This window comes from Saccostrea cucullata, unplaced genomic scaffold, assembly GCF_032062105.1.
Source record: "Saccostrea cucullata isolate Sc308-1 unplaced genomic scaffold, CSIRO_AGI_Scuc_v1 ctg424, whole genome shotgun sequence".
Classification (NCBI taxonomy): domain Eukaryota; kingdom Metazoa; phylum Mollusca; class Bivalvia; order Ostreida; family Ostreidae; genus Saccostrea; species Saccostrea cuccullata.
In genome coordinates, this window is record NW_026932916.1 from 291,738 (window position 1) to 314,175 (window position 22,438).

Genomic DNA, 22,438 nt, shown 5'->3' on the forward strand with positions numbered 1-22,438 from the left:
AAGATTGAAAAGCAACAGAAGCAACCAAAAAAAGATCCAAAACACAGCGTAAAGTGTAGTCATCCTTTAAGAATAATTAACTAAAACTTCATACAAATTCTCAAAACGAGTAAAATATGAATTGTCAGAACAAAATAGTACATCTCAGAACTATGTATAATTGTATAATTGGTGTTATGATTACAAAATGTCCAAAACCTTCTGGGGACCAAGCTCTTCTTGTCATTATGGTGTCACGATGATGGTTTTTCAGAACATCAATAAAAATACTTCCATCATTAGTTAAAAATAGAGTATTAAAAGATTGAGGGGCAATATGATAACCTTTTATCTTTCTGTATTTAATAATCCAGAAATGAAAAAGAATTTGAAAGATTACATGATCAGTACGTACTGGTCCCTGTCGACAAAGCACGTAACAACACTGCATGTCTTCGTTTGTAAGGCTCATTATATAAACTGTATTTTAAAATAGCTTGGATTTAATTCTACAAGTGGTAATCCTACTTAGGACTTATACGAGTAGCACTGACTTTTACAATTGCTTTTACGATATAGATATTTAGTTTAATCATCAAACGGTAATCAAAGCGTAAATTAGCTGTCCTTAAAGAAAACGACAACCACCCTAACCTCAACTCCCAGACTTCACATGTTAGTGCCCCTAACAACATTAGGAGTATTACCTATGACCACTAGAAAGGTGTTGTTTTCTATTATCAATTCTGTACCTCCATACATGATGCAGGTTTAAATGTCAAGTATACCGTCAACTGTGAAAGTCAGTTCTTCTCGTAAAAATCCTATACTCATACCTACCTTTCTAAGGAAGAAATTCTTCAAAATCAGTTTTAAATATTTTTAATATTCCACAGAGCCGAAATGAATTTTAACTACCCTATATATATTGGATTCCGAAACTTCATAAAAATCCTTTCAAACAAAGATACATTGCGGGTTCCAGTAAATGTTCAACCAAGCCTCTTTCGTTACTCTTCACTAAGATATTGACAGTAGTGAAGGAAAAACTTCAAGAGTACTGTGCAACAATATATTTCAGAAGTGGTGTGAATAAGATGTGATAATAAAAAATTCCAGACATCTTTCAGACGATTTGAAATCACAAGATTTTTTTTGAATTTTTAACTATTGAAATATATGGAAAATATGTCGATTATAAGCCAATTTGGTGAAAATAGTTTCTTTCAAAAAGGTCGGAGAACAAAAGTCTAAAATGGTGCAAACTCAGATTCATGACGTAACGTCATAATTATTTTTACTTGTAACGTAATGAGCTAAAGGTAGGCCCATAAAGGCCAATGGCACTTAACGTTTTTTTTAAGAAAGGCCAATATAGGCCCGCAGCACAAAGAATGTTAATCTACTTGATTCGTACAGACTTGAAGTCATTTGCAGAGAATCAAACGTGGGAAACAACGCAACGTTGGCTTTATGATGAAATTGACGTCATAATCTAATGTGCACAAAACTGCTCGAATCATCAATATTGTGTACCAAAATTCATGACAAAATCAAACCCGCCATCAAACTCAAAAACAGCTTCAAAATTTTACATATTTTAAATGTAACGTCAATGAGATTGATAAGTTTTTGACGTGAGTCATTGTGACGTAAGCAAACCGGGTTATTCAATTTGTCTTATTATTCAAACCCAACAGCAAATCCGTTGATTGCGCGTATAGCATTTATGATGTCCCAGAGAACTTACGTCGAACGTAAATGACTTTGAGGAACCTGTATTTATACAGTTACAATTAACTTCTAGTTAAACATTGTAACACGTCATTTGATTGGATAGATTTTATCCATTTTGCATAATATAACTTGCATACTTCACAATGATCTTGATTAACGTCAAAACCGTCTTACTCCGCTTGACGTCATTTTTAAAATATGCTAATTTGAAGCTCTTTTCTTATTTCTTATTTCTTATTGTCTACACTGAAATTAAATTATAAGAAGGATATGGAGGAACGTGCAGTATTCAATTGCAAAGTCCATAAAACAATACAAAATAGGAGCAGAGCAAACACGGACCTCCGAAACATCAGAGGTGGGATCAGGTGCCATGGATGAGTGAGAATCCCCTGTTGACCGGTCACACCCACTGTGTGTTCCTTGTTATGATCAGGAAATAACGGAAAAAATCTGTCGTCAATTCAGTGTATACATAATGGACAAACAATAAGTATGAAAAACCTCAGTCAGCATTTGTCTTAATGATAAATTGTATTTACTGACAAGGTCATTGTTTCGACCATAGAACTTACGAAATGATGACTGTACGTTGATATTCTTGTTTTATCTACTTGCTTTTCAATAACTTACCTCGTATTAGAATTTTTTTAAATGTAGAGCATTCTTTTGCGTATCGAATCAACTTAGATATATAAACTCCATATGCAGGTCATGAACAAATATTGCTGCATAAGTAAGGGAAATTCATACATACATATATATATATATATATATATATATATATATATATATATATATATATATATATATATATATATATATATATATATATATATATATGAATCTTTTAAAATCTTTTAGCAATGGAGACTGCTTAAACGTACATCGTGAATAATATATATATATATATATATATATATATATATATATATATATATATATATATATATATATATATATATATATATAGCACTAAAAAACCAACAACACTGTATATCCTAAATGTCGGATCTACCAAGTAGATACAAGGTCACGGATGGAAATTTATATAAAGCACTAAAATGACCAACGACACGAACAATAAAAATTGTCAAATTTTCGGGACGCCCTGTCCCTTCCTCAGGACAAAGAAAAAAGTTAAAAAGTCATAAAAACAAAGGAAAAAGAGAAACAAAAAGAACTAGCACTACTACTAAACTAATAAACACTAGATATTTACATAATTACATGTTGAATTGGAAATATTAAGAACACTAATAAAGAAAGAAATCCGGACCGCTGTGAAATGCGTCCGGTCTATCGGGTATACTCGGGTGAAGTGCGATTTACATAATTGAACGAATTAATTATGCTAATTAATTACGATAATCAGTAAATCGTACATTATTTCATTATCTCGAAATGGCGTAACTTTACTTAATAAAGAATAATCAAAGAAAATAATATAGCAGGGATATTTAAACATATGAATTATGATCCGTTATAAATTTTGAAATATTTAAGGATTTATTACCGGGAAAAAATATTTTTAACAAAAGCGTAAACAATAAATAGTTTTGTGATAATTGAACGAATTAATTATGCTAATTAATTACAACAATCAGTAAATCGTACAGTGTTTCATTCTCTCAAAATGGCATAACTTTACTTAAAAAAGAATAATCAAAGAAAAATAATATAGCAGGGATATTTAAACATATGAATTATGATCCATTATAAATTTAAAAAAATTAACAAAAGCGTAAACAATAAATTGTTTTGTGGGTTGTCCGAGAGTTGGTGACGCAATTTAACTGTAGAGTTAACACTAAATTGAGAGAATAATCCTGTTTAGTAACATCAGGAATTGGGTCTAGTTTACGTTCATTCTGGTGAAGTCATTCAGTTTGTTAATGCCATTAGGGCGGAATGACTTCAATCTGTGCATCCAGAACTTTTCTTTGCTTTTTCTCTGAGCATCTGTCCATCTTGTGTTATGGTCAATCACCACTACTGTCATGTCCTCCCATTTGTGACCCTCAAGGTTGAAGTGTTCCCCAACGGGTTCATTGAGTTTTTTGGTCCTAATGGTCGAGCGGTGGTTATTAACTCTCCTGCGGAGGTCTCCTGTTTCACCAATATACTGTTTGGAGCAAACTTTGCAACTGATGAGATAAATGCAGTTGTCAGTCTGACAGGACAAATTCCCTAGTATTTTGTAGCTGCGGCCTGTAACAGGACTGCTAAAACTGTCTGTGTCAGTGCTGTGCTTACAAAGAAGACATCTTCTGTCAGAGCAAGTTTTAAAGCCCCCGTTAGGTAATGGGTTGTCCAGTCTGGTTCTTACTACCATGTCCTTTAGGTTCCTTGGGCGTCTGTATGCAGCCAGTGGGGGTTCCTTAAAAACCTCTGCCATTCGTTTGTTTGAATGGAGAATTGGAAGGTTTTTTTGAAGGATACCGCTAAGGTTCTTAAGGACGGGGTGGTATGTTGTTACCAGAGGGACCCTGCCGCTATTGTCTTTCTCCTTGTAGCGTAATAGGTTTTGCCTGTCATGTCCCGCCATCTCATCAATAGCTGTTTGTACGGTGCGGGCATTGTAGCCTCTTTTGCATAAGTGGGACTTAAGAAGACCACTTTGCTCCTGATATAAGTCAGGGGAGGAACAGATGCGTCGAATTCTGGTGGCTAGGCCCTTAGGCACTCCCTTAAAAGTGTGTGGGGGATGACAGCTAGTGGGCATTAAAAAATCGGGATGACATTGTAATTAAGAGAGCAGACAAAGGCTCTACAGTTGTAGTTATGGATAAAGAGACTTATATGGCGGAGGCCCAAAGACAACTCTCAGACGAACGTTTCTATAAGAAACTGGACTCTGACCCTACTAAAGAATTCTCCACCGCCATTACCAAAACTCTTGGCGATATGTTTGAGAAAAATGAGATTGGTATCAACGTCTATGAGACTTTAAATCCTATTCACTGTAGACCGGGACAATTCTATCTGCTTCCTAAAATTCACAAAGAAGGCATGCCAGGTCGCCCCATTGTCAGCGCAATTGAACACCCCACGGAGAAAATTTCTGAATTCATTGATTTACATCTCCGTCCACACGTAGAAAATTTGCCATCCTATCTTAAGGACACCACGGACTACATTAACAAGACGCCCTCTACTGGCCTCCCAGATCATACCCTCCTCGTGACTATGGACGTCACATCTTTGTACACCAATATTCCGCACGATGAGGGTATCGAAGCCTGTAGAGAAGTCTGGGATAGTAGATCCATACTAGTTCCTTCTACCGAGTCCCTTGCTAAGCTCCTTGAACATGTTCTCAAGTTCAACAACTTCATGTTTAATGGAGAACATTACCTGCAAGTTAATGGCACTGCTATGGGTACGAAAATGGCACCGTCTTATGCCAATGTCTTCATGGGCAGACTGGAACGCAACTTGTTACTTCAAGCACCATTTAGGCCCCATAGCTGGTTGCGTTTCATTGACGATATAGAGATGAAGTGGGTGGAATGTCGCGAGAGCCTCGAGGCATTCATTACGTTTGCCAACACCTTTCATCAGTCAATCAAATTTACAGTAGACGTATCTAATTCGAAAAACATATTCCTAGATACTACATCTACCCTGATTGACGGTGAAATCGAATTCAGTCTCCACACCAAACCCACAGACTCCCACCTATATCTTATGCCCACTAGCTGTCATCCCCCACACACTTTTAAGGGAGTGCCTAAGGGCCTAGCCACCAGAATTCGACGCATCTGTTCCTCCCCTGACTTATATCAGGAGCAAAGTGGTCTTCTTAAGTCCCACTTATGCAAAAGAGGCTACAATGCCCGCACCGTACAAACAGCTATTGATGAGATGGCGGGACATGACAGGCAAAACCTATTACGCTACAAGGAGAAAGACAATAGCGGCAGGGTCCCTCTGGTAACAACATACCACCCCGTCCTTAAGAACCTTAGCGGTATCCTTCAAAAAAACCTTCCAATTCTCCATTCAAACAAACGAATGGCAGAGGTTTTTAAGGAACCCCCACTGGCTGCATACAGACGCCCAAGGAACCTAAAGGACATGGTAGTAAGAACCAGACTGGACAACCCATTACCTAACGGGGGCTTTAAAACTTGCTCTGACAGAAGATGTCTTCTTTGTAAGCACAGCACTGACACAGACAGTTTTAGCAGTCCTGTTACAGGCCGCAGCTACAAAATACTAGGGAATTTGTCCTGTCAGACTGACAACTGCATTTATCTCATCAGTTGCAAAGTTTGCTCCAAACAGTATATTGGTGAAACAGGAGACCTCCGCAGGAGAGTTAATAACCACCGCTCGACCATTAGGACCAAAAAACTCAATGAACCCGTTGGGGAACACTTCAACCTTGAGGGTCACAAATGGGAGGACATGACAGTAGTGGTGATTGACCATAACACAAGATGGACAGATGCTCAGAGAAAAAGCAAAGAAAAGTTCTGGATGCACAGATTGAAGTCATTCCGCCCTAATGGCATTAACAAACTGAATGACTTCACCAGAATGAACGTAAACTAGACCCAATTCCTGATGTTACTAAACAGGATTATTCTCTCAATTTAGTGTTAACTCTACAGTTAAATTGCGTCACCAACTCTCGGACAACCCACAAAACAATTTATTGTTTACGCTTTTGTTAATTTTTTTAAATTTATAATGGATCATAATTCATATGTTTAAATATCCCTGCTATATTATTTTTCTTTGATTATTCTTTTTTAAGTAAAGTTATGCCATTTTGAGAGAATGAAACACTGTACGATTTACTGATTGTTGTAATTAATTAGCATAATTAATTCGTTCAATTATCACAAAACTATTTATTGTTTACGCTTTTGTTAAAAATATTTTTTCCCGGTAATAAATCCTTAAATATTTCAAAATTTATAACGGATCATAATTCATATGTTTAAATATCCCTGCTATATTATTTTCTTTGATTATTCTTTATTAAGTAAAGTTACGCCATTTCGAGATAATGAAATAATGTACGATTTACTGATTATCGTAATTAATTAGCATAATTAATTCGTTCAATTATGTAAATCGCACTTCACCCGAGTATACCCGATAGACCGGACGCATTTCACAGCGGTCCGGATTTCTTTCTTTATTAGTGTTCTTAATATTTCCAATTCAACATGTAATTATGTAAATATCTAGTGTTTATTAGTTTAGTAGTAGTGCTAGTTCTTTTTGTTTCTCTTTTTCCTTTGTTTTTATGACTTTTTAACTTTTTTCTTTGTCCTGAGGAAGGGACAGGGCGTACCGAAAATTTGACAATTTTTATTGTTCGTGTCGTTGGTCATTTTAGTGCTTTATATATATATATATATATATATATATATATATATATATATATATATATATATATATATATATATATATATATATATATATATATTCACGATGTACGTTTAAGCAGTCTCCATTGCTAAAAGATCGCCGTTTTTAAACTGGCACACAGCATTACGACACTTGAACACCTTTCATTTAACTCTTACGGAAGTTTACCTGGATATTCTATTTTTAGAAGAAGCAAGTAGTTCTCAATATCAATTACCTTTTATTTTATTTTTGAAATGTCGTGATTATTTTCTCTTTGCCTACCAATTTTTTATATTGATAATAAGACGAAAAAGACGGCTTTGAAAAAAAGCCCCCACTTTCTTACCAAAACTCAAAAATAAGCTGCGGCTTATTTTCAAGTTAAAGGGTATTGTCAATCAGAAACTCAAGCATTCTTTTGATGTCAACTTCAGAGTACCTGTGTGTGCAATCAGAATGTGTTTTAACACAATAGTTTTGCAAATGACCAATGACCAGGTAAGTAAATTTACCAGTTCCGTTGTATTGAAAAAGCAGCCGACAATGATATCAATGGGGAATAGTTGTGTATAAAGTTGAAAGGTCGTACGTTTTTAAGCTGTTGATTTTGTTAAAATCTTGTGATTTCAAATTGTCCAAAAGTTCTCTGGAATTTTTTCGTATCCACATCTGATTTACACAACTTCTTGAATACTAGTATTTTGTTGCACAAATCTCTTGAAGTTTCTCCTTCACGAATGTTAACATCTTAGTGAGGGGTAACGAAAGAGGCTTGGTTGAACATTTAGTGGAACCCGCAATGCATCTTTGTTTGTAATGATTTTTATGAAGTTTCTGAATCCAATATAAATACGGTAGTTCAAATTCATTTTGGCTCTCTGGAACATTAAACATATTCAAAACTGACCGATGATTTTGAAGAATTTCTTCCTTAAAAATCGGAAGCATGAGTATAAGTAGGGTTACCACTTGTAGAATCAAATCCAACTTCTATCTTAAAATACAATTTATATAATAAGCCTTACAAACGAAGACAATGTTCTTACTTGCTTTGGTGCAAGAACAAAGAAATTGTTATAATGAATGAAATTCGTTATAACAAATTCGACAATACGTTTTATCAAATTTCAAAAATATTTTTATTAAAATATTTAGTTCTTAAATGGGATTCCGTTAAATTATCGCCTTGCAATAAAAAAATATCGCGGAAAATTATTCAGTGAAATGCAAGTAAATTCTTGTAAGAATTTTTCTCCCAAGAAAGTAATTTTCCATCTGCATTTCTTAAAATGTTAAAATGACATGATTTACTATTATAAAACTCACAGTAATCCCTTCAAGTGATAAACATTTTCAAAATCACCTTTCAATAAAATACTTTAAACATGCAGTAATTGCAAATTAATTCGATTCACAGTGCCTTTACTAGATTCAAAACTTCAACAAAAGAAGACTTGAAAATAAAAATACAGTGCAGGGTCGGTAAATGTTAAGCCTCTATCTTAACTCCTGACAAAATATTAACTGCCTTGAAGAAAAAAATTGAAGATAATCTATGCTCTGTGGAGACGCACTTTGAAAAAAAATTTCAAAGTGTGTTAAAATTGGGATAAAATCAACGCACTTTATTTTTTTAAAAGTGCGTTAACTATGTGACACACTCAACGCACTTTGAAATTTTTTTTTCAAAGTTCGTTAAGAGTGTACATATGCAATTTTTATCACGGGGACATTTTATGCACTTTGAAAAAAAATATGTATTAAACAAAATTCTAGATTTTAGTAATTGAAAGAATCAATCTTTAAGAATTATATCTTTCGAAAAACTTTTAAATCTACATGTAGATATACATACATGAGAAGGTCTCTCAGCTTAACTCTTTTTTTCTTGTACTTTGTATATAGCCGTCGGTAGCAAATTGAAAGTGGAACCCCCCCCCCCAAAAAAAAGGTAAGCCCAATTTTCAATGCCTCAAATATGTATATCTTTGCAAAGAAATTGTGTGCCTAACTCTATGTTACACCCACATATATGTATTTGCATAACTGGTATGACGTTGAAACTTTTAATAAAAATTAGTTAACATAAAATGCATCCAAACTGGAAAAAAAAAATAACAACAATGAAACATGTGAGAGAGAAAAGAATTTTCAAAGCATTGAAAAATCAAATTAAATCGCTAACTTTCACATCCTGAAGTGACCTCATCACCGAAGAGTTATCAAACAGGTTCAATTATTTATCATACTTAAGATTTGCAAGTATATTGACCAAACCATACACATTTTTCAAAGTGCGTAAATATGGTTAATATTAACGCACTTTGAAAATTAATTTGATCCCAATTAAACGCACTTTGAAAAAAATTTTCAATCTAGAATACTTTTCAACCCTTACATTTCTAAATATTTTTCCTTCCCATTTTTAAATACAAATTAGAACGGAAGTTTCTCATCAATTACAATAAATATCAAAACTACATTGCAAACTGTTTCGAAAATGATCATTAAGTTAAATAATTATGTTGCAAGACATTAGACAAATAATGTAAATATGAATTATGACTTTCGTTTTCGAGAATTCATGATATACACGAACTACAATACTTTACGCCAGAAAATTTCTATGAAGGACTTACACGCTTCATGAAATATGCTGGCATGATATGCAATTTAAAAGATGATTGAGCTACTTGTCAATTCCATGTAGTACTGTAGATTTCTTATTATACGCGAGGAATTGATTTTCGCGTAATTTCGCGAGAAGCATCATTCGTGAAAAAATATTACTCGCTTTTATTTTTATGGTGCTGAAATCTATGTAAATTATGTTGATCAACCGTCCTTTTGCGAATTATAATTATCGCGATTTGACGGTTAAAAGCCAGTTCGCGATAAAAAGTACTTGCTAAAGATAAGGAATCAGTAATTTGAGACGGTGTCTGCTAATGTTCGCTATGTCGAAATTCCTTTGAGCACTAATTGTACCCTTTATTAATCGTAAGACTATTAATAATACATTGAATTGACGACGGATTTCTCCGTTATTTCCCGATCAGGACAAGGAACACACAACGGGTCTGACCGATCGCGATCAGCAGGCGATGCTCATTCCTCCATTGCACCTGACGCAAATTAAATACGTCGGGTTCGAAACTCACAGAGGCAGTTGCTAAGCAAACGTAAACAGTTCCGCGAAAATTAAAAAAAAAGTCCGGACAACGTCTGCGATCTGTTTATTTGAATTCATCGGGCATCGAGCGACATAACACCCCAGGGCTTTCCTGTCTCCTTGGGGCAAATATTCTGGTATGCTACCCTCGGAGCCATGTAATATATGCATAATGTTTTATACTTGCTAAACACTACCCCATATGACCGCAGGCGGTGACATAATTGCTCTCTTTCTTGCATCGATGAAATAAGTTCCCTGATTTGCAAAGTTGAGTTTTTTATTACGAATTTCTGTACTACTTATTCCTGCTCCGTAGTAAATAGCTTGTACAACTAGAGATTTGTATCATTTTACAGACACACTATACATAGTTTTCTGCTTCGATTTAAAAGAAACAATGGATTTATCGCTAATACCATAGATTAACAATGTTTTATGCGTACGTTTTATCATAAATAGTGAGTATTTTAAGTGTTTTAATAGCCCTCCTGGTCCTGAAATTTAGATCATCGAATATTTCGTCTATTTATACTGTCATTTTGGTTTGCAAGATAATTCGGTCCAACGCGCTTCGAACAGATGTAAGCTACGAGAGTCATTAATACAGAATAAGGGATTTTTTGAAATTCAGCTTTTTAGAAATTAAGATTAGAATTTGGAAGAATAAAACCATATATGTGCAGGTTTTTTGTCTAATGATCACATCTTGTTTAATATTTCATGAAGCTGTAAGTGTCCTCTAGTAACTGGAATCCTAGTTATCATCTGAAAAACCATTAGGTCCATGAAAGTTATTCAAACAAACTTAAGAATAACAGACCAAAACAACTCTCTGAGACCTTAATTCACACCTATTTCTTTCAAGTATATACATGTATATCGTAGAATCGTCCAATGTTTGTTTAAGATTACTAAGGGATACATATAAGAAATTATACCTCTTTGGCTGTCTAAATCTTTACCTGTTCGAGGGGATATTATTTTGCGGGTGTTTGTTAATACAGTAGATTCAATGAATTAATATACCAGTATGTACAGTTGTAGATCTGCCCAGCTATAATTACTTAATAAAAATGATTCTAGTATAACTGGCATCCTCAACTGCGAAGCAAAAGAATGTTAACAGTAAAAAAGTTACAATTTGAACATATTTAATTGTAATTTAATTACAATGGGATTTGGCACAAGTTCTGAAAACTTAAAGCGCCCTCTACTTAGACAGTCATTGTGGTGTCACGATGAGGGCATTACAGAATTGTATCACATAGGATCAATGACTATATGTTACATTAGTCGTTAGTTTAAGAAAATACAATTGATCTAGCTTATCACGTATGTATGCATATATATTAAAAGTGCTCTCAATGTTAACGAAGCAGAATGAAAATAATGACTGAAAATTAAGATAAAATAAAAAGCGATCACATATTAAATTTTTATGTTTTAAATCGAGGCCCATGCAGAGTGTAATGACGTCCTCTTACATTTTACACAGTAGCTTACTTTTTTTTGGGGGGGGGGGGGGGGGGGGGGGGGGAGATGCTTGTTTGTGTCCGTTAATTGTGCAATATGTTTTTTGACTTTTTATTCTCACCCTTTGGGTCAAATGGGGTTAATTATATATACTCGCAGGTTGAAGTATATTGTTGCCCTGATCCGTCCGTCCGTCTTTTACTCTTCTTCCTCAAACTCTATTTTTATTCTAAGCAGTAAGCATATAAACTTTTAGAATATAAAAAACGGTGTCCTGAAGTTTTGGAATTTTTCATATAACCCTATGGGCATAACGAGGGTAAGAAAAATGACGTTTAAAAAACCCTGGTCCACAGAGCTTTTCCATTTTTAGCAGTAGCCACATCAACTTTTGGAAGATAGTTGAGGATGTTGTGAAATAAGGTTTCAGAATTTTTCTTTTAACCTAAAATCATGAGTTGAAAATGAAGATATTCCCTTACATTTTACACAATAGCAAAATTATCTTATAGAAAATACTTGATAGTGACCTAAAGGTGTCCAATAAGAATTTGGAATTTTTCTTTTAACCCTGGAGGCGTCAAATTGGGGTTGAATAATGACGTTTTTCAGACAAAATAGACCTTGGTTTCTTGAATTCCTCTTGTACTTTATAAAGTTGTCTAATCATCTTTTGGAAGATGACTGGTGGTGCCATGCAGATATCCAATAAGGTTTTTATATTTTTTTATTTTCAGCCTCAGGGTCAAAATATGGTCTAAATGACGCATTTTATACGAAAAAGACATTAGTTCCGAAAACTCCTCTTACATTTTATTCAATACTTTATTTTGACATTAAAAAATGTGAAAATATAAAGAAATGTGCACAAAGTATATGGTGTATCTCTCTGATTATTGAGGCGGCCAGGGAGAATCGAGGGGGTGGGTGGGTGAAGACCGTCGTCCTATATACTTTTTAATATTTCATTATACATTTAAGTTTTTATATTATTATAACAAACGATATTTTAAAGAGGGTTGTGCTATATATTTTCCAAAACACGCAAACTATGAAAATTAAGGGGGTATTTTCGACAAATTTGATCAGGTGTAGATTTGGGAGAAGGTTTTTACCTACCAAAATACTGATAAAATCACAATATGATCAATTTCAAAAGTTGGTTTCTATTTTTTTTTAATTCGTAAAAAACGACATGCACTAAAATATTGAAATTAGTAGTTTTGAAATAAATTTTAAAAGTTCCAATTATGAAAATTAACACACAACCACCACTTAAAAAATAAATTTAAATGCTGTTATTTCAAACTAGTACTTAATTTTTTATATGAAATACCTATATAAGAGGCTCATATGCAACATGTTCATTTTATGCTCAGATTAACACAAACATACACTGTGTAAATCAATCAGTTATTGTAGTTTTATTTCCTGGGCATCCAAATACATGTACATATGAATGAATGTGTCTTTAGAGGCTTGTATCCGCATATAGCCTGACTTGACGTGGTCAGCGATTAAATAAAACATGAACGTTTCAGTATTCGGTATGAAATGAAATTTTCATAATTAATTTATATTCAGAGATTTGATAGAACTTCTGCCACCCCTCAAACTTTTACAACCTCTACACGTATACAAACTATTTTAGTTGTCGGCTGTATGGAAAATCAAGTTTTTAAATCAGGTAGTACCATTTATTTTGGAAGCATTTGCTTTCATTAATTAAAAAAAACTCCGTTTTATACTTTTATTCGCACCCTTACCGGTTACTTTTAATAAATCCAATCGTCAGAATACAAATTGATTATCGAAGGCATCATACTTACGTACACAGTCTCTCCAAGTGAGTGCCCTTCGATATCTTCTTCTAGAACAGGACGTTCCTACAAGAACACATGACTAATATTTTCAATGTTTTATTTCTATTATTTCAATTGCCAAATAAATATATCTATAAATGAATACAAATTCCGAATCTGGCAATATAATTGATCCTATAATGTTAAAAATACAGATGGTTTAAAATCGCCATTAAAAATCAAGCTCATAAGTCCATTAATTGAAGATTAGAAACAGTAATCAATCTAATAAGACGTCTGAAACATTTCAGTCTTAAACGCAATGGAATGATGTGCTTATTGACAGTTACATCCACCGTAAACTCTTTGTATTAAGGAAATAGACAACACTTTCTTTAGATAAAATTAGTGGCATTAGTGGAAAAACAAATGTTTGAAAGTGGTAAGTCGAAATTAAAGGTAAATTGTAAATAAGGTCATTCCCAGCATGCATTTCAACGTTGATTCAATTGAGATAATTGAGAATAAGTGAAAATTTGGTGGCATGTTTTAAAAATCTTCTTGTCAAGAACCACTGTGCCAGGAAAGATGAAACTTATGGAGAAACATCCTCAGGTAGTGTAGATTTAAGTTTGTTCAAATCATGACCCCCGGGGGTAGGGCGGGGCCGAAATGGCTGACCAAAGTTTTATATAGAAATATATAGAAAAATTCTTTAAAAATCTTCTTCTCAAGAACAGCAAAGTCATAATTGCTCATATTTATATGGAAGCATCCTTAGGTAGTGTAGATTCAAGTTTGTTCAAATCATGACCCCCGGGGGTAGGGCGGGGCCGAAATGGCTGACCAAAGTTTTATATTGAAATATATAGGAAAATTCTTTAAAAAATCTTCTTCTCAAGAACAGCAAAGCCATAATTGCTCATATTTATATGGAAGCATCCTTAGGTAGTGTAGATTCAAGTTTGTTCAAATCATGACCCCCGGGGGTAGGGCGGGGCCACAATGGCCGACCAAAATTTAATATAGAAATATATAGGAAAATTCTTTAAAAATCTTCTTCTCAAGAACAGCAAAGCTATACCGGTAATTGCTCATATTTATATGGATACATCCTCAGGTAGTGTAGATTCAAGTTTGTTCAAATCATGACAAGTTTGTTCAAATCATGACCCCCGGGGGAAGGGCGGAGCCAAATTTTTGGATTTAAACTTTTCAATAGTAAACCAATTTCTACTTTTTCCTAGCCACAATGCTCGTGAGCGATGTGGCCCATGGGCCTCTTGTTTACCTTTTTCACCAAAATTACGGAGGTCCGTGAAATAGCCACACAGCCACGCTTAGCTTTAGAAACCTACGTACTTTTAATTCATCAGCTACTTTCTGTAATATACAGTGTTTAAAAGGGCTTGGTGGTTGTAGCCATTTTAGGACTATTTTGATCTCCTTTAGAATAAGGGCTCCATATAAAGATATGATAACATGTCTATTGATCAAATTTTAAAAGTTATATTTATAATTTTTTTTGCCAAATGATAGTTGAAAGCTTAAGATATCATATCTAAACAAGAGGCCCAGGGGCCACATCGCTCACCTGAGCAATTGGCTAGGAAAAAGCACATATGAGATCAGAACTGGGGGGGGGGAGGGGGCTTGAATTTTAGCTCCCCAGGGGCCATGATTTGAACAAACTAGAATCTACACTACCTGACGATTATTCCCTATAAATATCACTAAGCATGGCTTTGAAGTACTTGAAAAGAAGATTTTAAAAGTTGTCCCTATATATTCCTATGTAAAACTTTGATCGGCCATTTTTGCCCCACCCTTCCCCCGTGGGACATGATTTGAACAAACTTGAATCTACACTACATGAGGATGATTCCACAAGAGTTTCATCTTTCATGTCTAGATGAGAAGATTTTTCCTATATATTCCTATGTAAAACTTTGATCGGCCATTTTTGCCCCACCCTACGGCCGGGGTCATGATTTGAACAAACTTGATTCTACACTACCTGAGGATGATCCAATATGAGATTCATCTTTCCTGGCCCAGTGGTTCTCGAGAAGAAGCTTTTTAAAGATTTTTTCTATATATTCCTTTGTTAAACTTTGACCGGCCATTTTGGCCCCACCCTACCCACGGGGGTCATAATTTGAACAAACTTGAATCTACACTACCTGAGGATGATTCCACATGAGTTTCATCTTTCCTGGCCCAGTGGTTCTCGAGAAGAAGATTTTAAAGATTTTCCCTATATATTCCTATGTAAAACTTTGATCGGCCATTTTGGCCCCACCCTACCCCCGGGGGTCATGATTTGAACAAACTTGAATCTACACTACCTGAGGATGATTCCACATGAGTTTCATCTTTCCTGGCCCAGTGGTTCTTGAGGAGAAGATTTTTTAAAAATGTCATTAATTTTTCTCTAATTCATAATTATCTCCCCTTGGAAAAGGGCGTGGCCCTTCATTTGAACAAACTTGAGTCCCATTTACCCAAGAATACTTTGTAGCAAGTTTGGTTGAAATTGGCCCACTGGTTCTTGAGAAGAAGATGAAAATGTGAAAACTTTACGACGACGACGACAACGACAGACAACGGACAATTTTGATCAGAAAAGCTCACTTGAGCCTTTGGCTCAGGTGAGCTAAAAAAAATAAGTTACATGTATCTGGTGGTTAATTTGTTGACCCCTAGCCTTCTTAAATTGCAAAAGACGACACATCTATTGTGGTGTAAATAAGTATTTCATTCTTAATTCAAATGTACATTTCAGCTGCAAAGGTTTGATACGTGTTTCTGATCTGATAATTTTTTATTATTATTACGTTCGTGATTAATTGGAGAATAATGTTCACGGCATTTCTTTGATCTCAGCAATAATCGAAATAGAATACCCAGTATATTGATTTCGTGAAAAATAAAATTTTAGATTAAAAAAATTCAAAATTTATTTACCAAAATGAATAGGTATTGGTTTTATTTGGTTGCATAGCTCGCCCGCGCAGCAGTCTCCTTCGACAGGTATATCAAAACCATCGCTTCTCCCAATGGCATGTTGAACTGTGTTATTCATTGTTTCACAGCCCTTAAAACAAAGATATACATTAATATTTCGATCATTACTTAAGCTGAAAATCCGTTCAAACAATACAAATTGGTAGCAGAGCAAAGACGGACCTCCATAAACATCAGAGATAGGGTCAGGTGAAATGGAGGAGTGAACATCAACTTCGACTGATCAAATCCACCAGATTCTTGTCATGATTGGAAAGGGGATGGGGATACGTTGACGATTCAGTGTGTAACTATCAATTACCTATTAATCTGTGAAAACACTGAATTATATATACATTCAGTGTTGTTTTCTTTATTTAATCCATTAGAAATCCATGACGTTCAAATCTCTATAACACACGCCAAACCTTGTCAACGCACGTTACAATACGCAGTAGGAACTATATGCATTTTCAATACTTTATGATCACCAAACTGTTAAGTGTTTGACACAATTTAATAATAAAAAAACCCTGTTGAATTATCGAAAAAATACAACAAATGTGCATTTAAAATATGATTAATTAGTTTGTCACTTTTTTCCTCGCAATGTTCGTTTGCGTAATTTAACTTTACGACGTCACAAACGGCTCTTACGTCTATAAAGCACACCTGTTTTGAAGGGCGCTAAATTCACATTAAATTTTACCGAAATAACAAATCTGTAGCGGAAAAATTAAAGAATGTAAATATGAGCATTGAATTCATATTTTGGGATGTCTTCGGTCCTATATAACACACCTGGCCGTGCCGACAAATTGAATACCGCGCGTTATTTTTTTAACGTTTATGCAGAGATTTCTTATGCAAAAATAAATTTAAAGAATTTGTTTTCATAAGCGAGAAAAGTTTTCGTGAGTTAATGGTTTTTGTTGTATATTATCCTTACTTTTACGAAGGCTGTTTGGAAATTATGGAGAAATTGTGCAAATTTTTCTTACTGATGAACCGCGTTTTTGGTGAAAGTTTGCATATAAGTTTGACAAACATTAAGAAGTCATAAAAGCAAGAAATATTTTACAAATATTAAATTTCTTCTCTTCAGCGGGATATAAATGTGTCAATGGTAGGAGTAATCGGCGCAGTCACGAAACACCAATGTTGAATCTCCCAGTGGACTCATAATTAGAGCGAAAATAATTCAATTTATGTGTATAATTTGATTTCGTGTTATGTAAAAGTTTTAGAATTTTAATAAGAAATACAGCGCGGAAAAGAAAACTGATAACGACGACAAAATGGATTTTGACATCAAGGAGCAGCGAGCTTACCTAAAATTTTGTGTAGCGCTATGTGGCAACCTCTAATGATATAAACTGCTTAATGACACAAATATCTACGCTTAATGTCATAAATTATTGCATTAATGATTGACCTTTTCAACCGCTAATGCAAAATCGCCGCTTAATGAAAGAATGATACCATTAAGCGGATGAGCAGGTCAACAATTAATGCAATAATTTAATACTTTTAAAGCGTTGCATTGCAACGCTTAATGATATTTGTATTATTAAGCAGTGTTATATCATAAGAGGTTGCTACAGCGCTATGTAGAACACTTTTCCAAACTGACTAGCCTCTTAAAACAATAACCTCGAGAAAAACATGACTAAGGGTTTGTTATTTCATTGGTATATATTTTTTTCTAACCAATATTTCAACTAAAGTGAAATCAAATGCTCCGGACAACCATAAATCAGTATGAATTAATAACGTTGACCTGCATGCGTTGCATAAATCGGCACTGCATGATGCTAAGGTATCCTGTATATACCCGGTTTTAGACATGAAAACTTTACACTGTAGCAACAGCACATATTTTATAAAAGATTCGTTTAAGAAAATAGACAGCTTGATTTTTTAAATGTTATATATGATAACAAACAGAGAAGAGTAAATGCTTCCCGATCGTTTCACATGCTAGACCATTTCCGGCTGAATGGTTAAATTGACGTAGTGATGCTGCCCCAGGTCGATTGACATATGTATGTTTATGATTTCACCCGAACTTATCTAACAATCCTGTGAATTAGAAATTTAGCATAAATATTTTATTTCTGCCTTTAAAAATGTTAACGAATTTTCATAAATTTATCTTTGTCCTTTATGGAGTTAAAGTAAACGTCTCAATAATTTCCGAACAGCCCTCGTAGAAATATACGCGAGAATGTAATTTTCGCAAGTATACATGCATTCTAACGCAAAAAAAAGTTCTCGCGAATAAAAAGTTAAATACAGTAATTTTTTTGTTTATGGCATTTTTAAATCACTTAAGTAACTTCTCGCTAAAAAATAAATAAATAAATCCCATTTTAAAGGATAAATCATTCGAATTATGTCTCATCGCGAAAAACTCCTCTTTTACGGTATCATAATAATAACTAGATATTAAGCAGTGTACAATCAGAGTGCGGAAGATTTTTTTTTAAATTTGCGACAAAGAGTGGTAATAATGTCAAATATATTGTTTATTTTTACGTCATAAAGGTATGTCACTCGTGAAATTTGTTAAATCAAGGATTTTTTGAGAAGCATTTCTTGGATTAGTACTCATATAGTATGACTAAAAATCGCAGAGAAAATATGGGGTCAGTGTACATCTAATTGAGGTACGGTACAATTCAGTTAACCTTTTTGCACTTGAATTTAAATTTTTGGTTAATCACTTTAACCTTCATCTTATTTTATCAGATGTAACCATAGCAATAACATAATCTTATTTTTCGCAAAATAGTTTGTATAATATTTATCATTGATCGAATTTTGCAAATTGATGCGCGAAAACTTTTGTGTGACCTTTTTGCACTGAAAAAGTATCATGCTTGGGGTATTAAAAATCTTAAAAGGCAATAAAATATTTTCTTGTATTAATCTTTTACAACTTAAGTGCTGATCAGTCACAAGTATGGAGTAGTTTAAAATAATGAGAGAAAAAGTTAGGTCAGAGATGTTAATTTTGAAATATTTGTCAAAATATTTGATTTTCAGGTAAAAAAAAAAACAGTGAAAATTTTATTTGACTTCTGTAACATATCTTCATTTCTCGGCAAAGTTTGTTGAGGGAAGTTGTAAATTTGTTCTAAAAATATGAATTGAGACCTATATTAAATGTTACCTGCATATCATAACGGAAAATATTCTCCAAGTAAAAGTATGTGATGCTAAAGTTCCAAGATATTAAATTTATTAAATTTGCAGAATTGCAGAATTTTCTGCTTAATATTCTTCTACATCTAGAAAATTAATAGTCCGCCATAAATCTTGCTTTCTTGTGAATTTTGAGCAGGTTTTTTTTCATTGAATGTTGAACAATTTACATTGTTGAATTTAAATATGTTATAAAAATTGAATTAGAATAAATGATTTTGAAGTAAGAACTAGAGGTTCTGCGTGAACTTTTTAAAAGAGCTGACGAGTGACATACCTTAAGTGGAATACTAACCTTTTCATGAAGGCATCCCAACCTATATTTATGAACTCCCTCTGTTGAAACCATTTTCATCGTGTAACATTTCTAGAGAAAAAAAAATGAAAATTCTTTTTAAATAAATTAAACAAGTATATACTGACAAAACGTCAGAGATATTCAAGCTGTAGAAAGTCAACTAGGAATAAGATGAGGGCTATTGTGTTAAATCTTCTGTTGAATAAAATACATGTATATACATAAAACATAATTCATATACTGAATTAAATTAGAATAAATGTAATTAATCGTACTGCTTTTTAAGATGAATTTACGTCACTCACTTTCACAAATATTTATGGAGCATACTGGCCGTTTCTTGATATAAGGAATTTTTTTATGTTGATATACTTCAAGTTATATATGTTCCGTTATCAAAGATGAAAATTACTATAACGATTTTTCAAAATTAAAAAAAAAACGTATGAGCCATAATGAGGGAGATTTTGTGCTTTTATTTTACTGTCACTCAAAGTGCACATGCACATCATTTGCAGACCTGTGAGAAACAATGCCAGGTTAAGGGGGCACAGCCATACATTTACTGCCCATGCATTGTAGAATTTGTTAACGATAGGGTAACCTGCGTCACCTTTCAGAGTACTGGACTCGTCCAAGGATGCTTTGACGGCGACTGTAAAAGTTACCTGAGGCTGCAGCTGTGGAGATTCACTCATTGTTCATTCGCAATAGAATAGAATCCGACATTTAACACTTAATACCCTTGAATATACACTTTTTCAAGATATAAGCTTCATCTTTGTTTCTAGAAATACTTTTATCTACAAAAATAAAATTTTTTCGTGTTTTTAAACTGAGTAAATCGATGAACTAGCATCGTTTTAGATAACCCAAGCCCCTCTAGGGTTTGAGTAAAAATTAAAACTCAAATACATTTCTCTCTCTCTCTCTTTCTCTTACCTCACCAGGGCTACATATTTTTGTTGAATTGCAGTTCACTGGACGATCAATACGAGGGCAATATGCACATTCAACTAAAGTAAGGAGAAGAAAAAATGTAAGGATGTTTACCAAGCGATCATAGATAAACTGAGCTAAATTCTACAATTTATAGGGATGCCGAAAAATAAACATCATGGTATTTCCATTTTGAAGATGCAATGCAAAATCAAAGATTTTTGCCCAACTCTGTCCAATGGATCCAACCCATATTTTGGTAATTTGGGCCGACCCGAGTAAACTAACTATTTAAACCCTGCCGTTCTTCAGGTTTATAAAAGCTGGTTTTGTAAGAATTTCACCGTAGCTTATGTCTACAGTGACTGAATCTATACACTTCAACATCAATATGACAAATCCCTTACTGTTACAGAGATTTTTCCCAGCATACATTTGTAAAATGTTATCCCTGGATCCGGAGCCATAAAACTTAGACCAGCTCACTTTTTTTTCAATCCCACTTTTAATTTACTAAAGGAATGCATAAGAAAAATGTATTTTCCCCAGGAACTCAATTTAAAAATACTGAATCTACATGTTTCAGGATTCCTTCCTAACTATGTTGCATGTATACAATGGATACAACTGTATATATATGAATTCAATGCTTATATTCACATTTTTCTAAATTTCCTTCTTCATAATTGCTTATTTCGTTAATCTTAAATGCAAATTTAGCGCCCTTCAAAAAAACTGCCGTGATTAATAGATGTAAGAGCCGTTTGTGACGTCAAACGACGTTAAATGACGTTGCAAAGTTAAATAACGCAAACAAACGTTGCGAGGAAAAAAGTGACAAATTAATTCTTAACGCACATTACGTTAATTTTTTCGTTAATTTTTCAGGGTTATAGTTTTTCATTAAATTGAAATAAAAATTTTTACATTTTGGTGTTCCAAGAGTATTGAAAATGCATATAGTTCCGACTGTGTATTCTAACGCGCTGTGACAAGGTTTCGCGTGTGTTATTTATATTTAAAACACCTTTGTTTTTATCAATCTTATCTCCTTTTAAGAGGATGTGACCTTTTTTCTTTTATCAAATCTGAATCCCTTCTTCCAGGGATGTTATGAGCTTTTTTTCCAATCGTTTAAGTGGTTATGGAGAAGTCGAAAATACGAAATTAACAACGACGACAAATTACAGATTGACAAACTTCTATCAGAAATGTTCTCTTACAGCCTTGGCTTATGTGAGCTTAATATACTTGAGGTACCAGTAATCTGTGTGTGTGTCGCATTTACCACATAGTCCACATGTTCGGGGACATGACTGTTGAAAACAAGACCTTGTACAAGCCTCCGCCACTGAGCTTTTAAAACTAGTACATGCTTTTAGATCTATGTCGTGACATACTAAAAAATAGAATTTGAATGATTCATCATTTAGTGTATGTTATATTGTTCTT

The 22,438-nt window shown here is 33.9% G+C and overlaps 1 protein-coding gene across 1 annotated transcript in view; it reads right to left on the reverse strand.

The window, feature by feature from the left end:
• The window catches only part of LOC134236488 (uncharacterized), a 62,975-nt gene that overhangs the window by 37,310 nt on the left and 3,227 nt on the right, over positions 1-22,438 (reverse strand). Inside the window, exons 6-10 of the mRNA XM_062718671.1 lie at positions 22,275-22,385; positions 20,990-21,063; positions 20,045-20,116; positions 16,504-16,633; positions 13,564-13,620 (exon numbers count right to left, since the gene is read on the reverse strand). Of these exons, the coding sequence (XP_062574655.1) occupies positions 13,564-13,620; positions 16,504-16,633; positions 20,045-20,116; positions 20,990-21,063; positions 22,275-22,385 (444 nt within the window). The remainder of the gene's footprint in view (positions 1-13,563; positions 13,621-16,503; positions 16,634-20,044; positions 20,117-20,989; positions 21,064-22,274; positions 22,386-22,438) is intronic.